This window comes from Echiichthys vipera (assembly GCF_963691815.1).
Source record: "Echiichthys vipera genome assembly, chromosome: 9".
In the NCBI taxonomy this organism is placed as follows: Eukaryota; Metazoa; Chordata; class Actinopteri; order Perciformes; family Trachinidae; genus Echiichthys; species Echiichthys vipera.
The window spans coordinates 547,748-551,685 of NC_139834.1; the positions used below are offsets into that span (position 1 = coordinate 547,748).

The following is a 3,938-nucleotide window of genomic DNA, read 5'->3' on the forward strand; positions in this document are numbered from 1 at the left end:
GCACAGAAGAGCGCGCACGGACAGAAGAGCGCGCACGCACAGAAGAGCGCGCACGCACAGAAGAGAGTGCACGAACAGAAGAGCGCGCACGAACAGGAGAGCACGCACGCACAGAAGAGCACGCACGCACAGAAGAGCGCGCACGGACAGGAGAGCGCGCACGCACAGAAGAGCGCGCACCAACAGGAGAGCGCGCACGCACAGAAGAGCGCGCACGCACAGAAGAGCGCGCACGCACAGAAGAGAGTGCACGAACAGAAGAGCGCGCACGAACAGGAGAGCACGCACGCACAGAAGAGCACGCACGCACAGAAGAGCGCGCACGGACAGGAGAGCGCGCACGCACAGAAGAGCGCGCACCAACAGGAGAGCGCGCACGCACAGAAGAGCGCGCACGAACAGGAGAGCGCGCACGAACAGGAGAGCGCGCACGAACAGGAGAGCACGCACGCACAGAAGAGCGCGCACGGACAGAAGAGCGCGCACGCACAGAAGAGCGCGCACGCACAGAAGAGAGTGCACGAACAGAAGAGCGCGCACGAACAGGAGGGCACGCACGCACAGAAGAGCACGCACGCACAGAAGAGCGCGCACGGACAGAAGAGCGCGCACGCACAGAAGAGCGCGCACCAACAGGAGAGCGCGCACGCACAGAAGAGCGCGCACGAACAGGAGAGCGCGCACGAACAGGAGAGCGCGCACGAACAGGAGAGCACGCACGCACAGAAGAGCGCGCACGGACAGAAGAGCGCGCACGCACAGAAGAGCGCGCACGCACAGAAGAGAGTGCACGAACAGAAGAGCGCGCACGAACAGGAGGGCACGCACGCACAGAAGAGCACGCACCAACAGGAGAGCGCGCACGCACAGAAGAGCGCGCACGGACAGAAGAGTGCGCACGAGCAGAAGAGCGTGCACGAGTCGCCACTTTCTAAGAAACTGGGATTTATAAAAAGGAAACTTTGTCGTGAGTTCGTATGAATGAAAATATGAATTTGTGGCGTTTCGTTGATCATTTAAAGGCGTCTGTGAGCGTGAAGCCGCTGAAGCCGCTGCAGCTGCGACGCATTCAGAGCTGAGTGTGATTTATAAAGGAAACCGGAGTCAGACGTGCATGAAACAGTGCACACGCACGTCCTGCACCGCTCCCCTGGGCTCTGGTCGTACGCCCTCTTTGACGTGAATCCTGCACAGGTTTCTTAAATGAACATTCACTGATGTGTCTTTGTTTGTGTGTTTGTCGTGATGGCGTATGAGTGAATATTAATTTGTGGCGTCTCACTGATCATTTAGAGGCGTCTGTGGGCGTGACATGACATGAGCTGATTGTGATTTATAAAGGGAAACAAGCGTCAGACGTGCACGGTTTAATAAACCCCATCATGTCTCTGCACACGCTCGTCCGTGCGGCGCCTCAGACCTGAACCCTGCGCACGTTTCATAAACGAGGCCCCGCTGAGCCGAGGCTCTTTCTCTAAACTAATAAAGTAAAATACAGAAACTTTGCATGGATATAAAACAAAGTGCAACATTTCATGCAACAAAGCAAAGGAATATAAAAGGAGAGCAAACATTAACCCCCCCCCCCCCCCCCCCCATTACCAGAGGAGCCGTGGGTTTGAATCCCAGCGGCTCTTTTTCTTTAAAGTGGAGACAAAAACGCTCTTTAAGGGTTTTATGTGCAGCCACAACATGATGTTCATGATTCAGGGACATTATTGGAAACCCTGATTACACAGAGGACTAATATAGAATATTTAATATAAAACATATAATATTTAATATAGAACATTTATCTTTAACACACAGACTAGAACCGCTCTGCTGTTGTTCGGTTTGTTGTTGTTTTTGCAGCAGCTCCCGGTGCGTCGTAGATTTTGTTAAGTTTTTATTGTTTTTAGTGTATTTCTTTATTTATTATTGTAATAAAGTGTTTTAAACGTGCGATACTGTTCTAACTGTAGTTCTTTACTGATCTGGTGACATGAGGAAATATAGATATAAAATTAAAGGAATGTGTTCAAACTGTTTAAAAATGATCATAAAAAACGTTTTCTTATCTAGCACCGACGATAAAAGAGCCCTGACGCCCTGACGTCCTGACGCCCTGACGTCCTGACGTCCTGACGCCCTGACGTCCTGACGTCCTGACGCCCTGACGTCCTGACGTCCTGACGCCCTGACGCCCTGACGTCCTGACGCCCTGACGTCCTGACGTCCTGACGTCCTGACGCCCTGACGCCCTGACGTCCTGACGCCCTGACGTCCTGACGTCCTGACGCCCTGACGTCCTGACGCCCTGACGTCCTGACACTGAGGGGCCGTCCACACCAACGCAGGTGTTTTTGAAACCGCGTGTTTCTCTGAACGCTTTGTGTCGGGTATTTTTTAATGTGCATCTTTTTACCGTTATTTACTTCTTAATGTAGCCTGACTGGTTTTAATGCACTCACCTCAGCCTGCTGTTCACAATCTTATGATAATAATAATAATATTATGTGCTGGTTTGATAAAGACCAACAGACGTAAACATCGGGTACAAACAGGTGAAAACGTCACGTCGTCGTCCAAACGCACCTGCTGACGTCAGCAGTTAATAAATCCAATTAAACATTAAAGTGCATCTAAACTGATGAACAGCAGCGTCCTATATGAGTGTTATTAATCTGGGCTTTATCCCTTTATGTTAGAGTTAACGTGTGTGTTTTTACTGCTGACTCAGCTGTTTTTCACAGAGTGTCACTGATTCTACAGGAGCTCTGCTCACGGGGGATGATGGCGTAGGAACACGCGGGCTTCACCGCAAATCATTTTTCTATGAATACCAACGTTTGCGTTCTGCGTCTCCTCACCTGCAGCCTGATTGTTGTTATTTACTTGTTTTAATATATTGATTTTATTGCTTTATTGTGTCTTTGAGTAGCTTTAAAAAGCACTTTACAGATAAAATGTATTAATATTATTATTATTATTAAGGTTAACCTTTCATCCACACGAACCACAGCTGTTGCTCCTGAAACCAGAGTTTGACGGCACGCTGTGCGACGGTGAACAGTCTCTTCCATGGAGACTCTACAGACGTGACCAGCTGACAGAGGTGGACTTTGCGGTTTCACGTGGACGCAGATATTTTCGTGTGTGGACGTGATTTTTCTTTTTTAGCGGGGGACCGTAAAAGCTGTGTTTCCAAAAGTACCCGTGTTCCTGTGGACGAGGTCGGGATCAGATCACTGAGTCTCAGACGGACGCTCGTCATCGCTCATCACGCGGACGTAGGCGTAGTAGACGGCTGCTAACACGGCCGACAGCAGCAGCAGGCGGGTCACCTTCCACACGCAGCCTGCAGACTTCCTGGGCGGCTCCTTGGAGGGTGCTGCGCTGTGATTGGCTGCTCTGTCAGTGATCTGGACAGGAGGCCTGGAGCACAGGAGGAGGAGGATGTTTAGTCCAGGGGACGGACATTTGCTCAAACTCACCACGGGTTCTACGGCGGACTCACTCCGTGTCCTGGTCCGACTCCTCGTCTTCATCCGGCTCAGCGTTGCTTCTTCGCTTCAGCCTGAACGGAGGAAAACGTGACTCTTTCATTTGAATCCAGCGACAAAGTCAAAGGCGTTTATATGAAGCAACCACAAAGTACCAATGTGCAGATGATCCTCAGTGTTGGAAAGAAGCTAAAGACTTCTACTTTACTCAAGTGCTGGTGCTGTAACCTCTCAGCATTATGAACCTATTCATCATTTTAAAAACCTTCAGGTATCACCATGAAAATGACTGATATGATTTCTTACATCAAATAGATAAAAATGTATTCAGGTGGGCTAACAGGGCCTAATGTAATGACGTATGTGCTGGTTTAATAAACACCAACAGACGTAAACATCGGGTACAAACAGGTGAAAACGTCACGTCGTCGTCCATGTGCGATATTAAATCCA

The 3,938-nt window shown here is 49.9% G+C and overlaps 1 protein-coding gene across 1 annotated transcript in view; it reads right to left on the reverse strand.

The window, feature by feature from the left end:
- Window positions 1-1,631: 1,631 nt before the first annotated feature.
- emd (emerin) overlaps window positions 1,632-3,938 on the reverse strand; it is a 17,156-nt gene continuing 14,849 nt past the window's right edge. The window contains exons 6-7 of the mRNA XM_083919961.1: window positions 3,500-3,559; window positions 1,632-3,417 (exon numbers count right to left, since the gene is read on the reverse strand). Of these exons, the coding sequence (XP_083776087.1) occupies window positions 3,228-3,417; window positions 3,500-3,559 (250 nt within the window). The 3' untranslated portion in view covers window positions 1,632-3,227. The remainder of the gene's footprint in view (window positions 3,418-3,499; window positions 3,560-3,938) is intronic.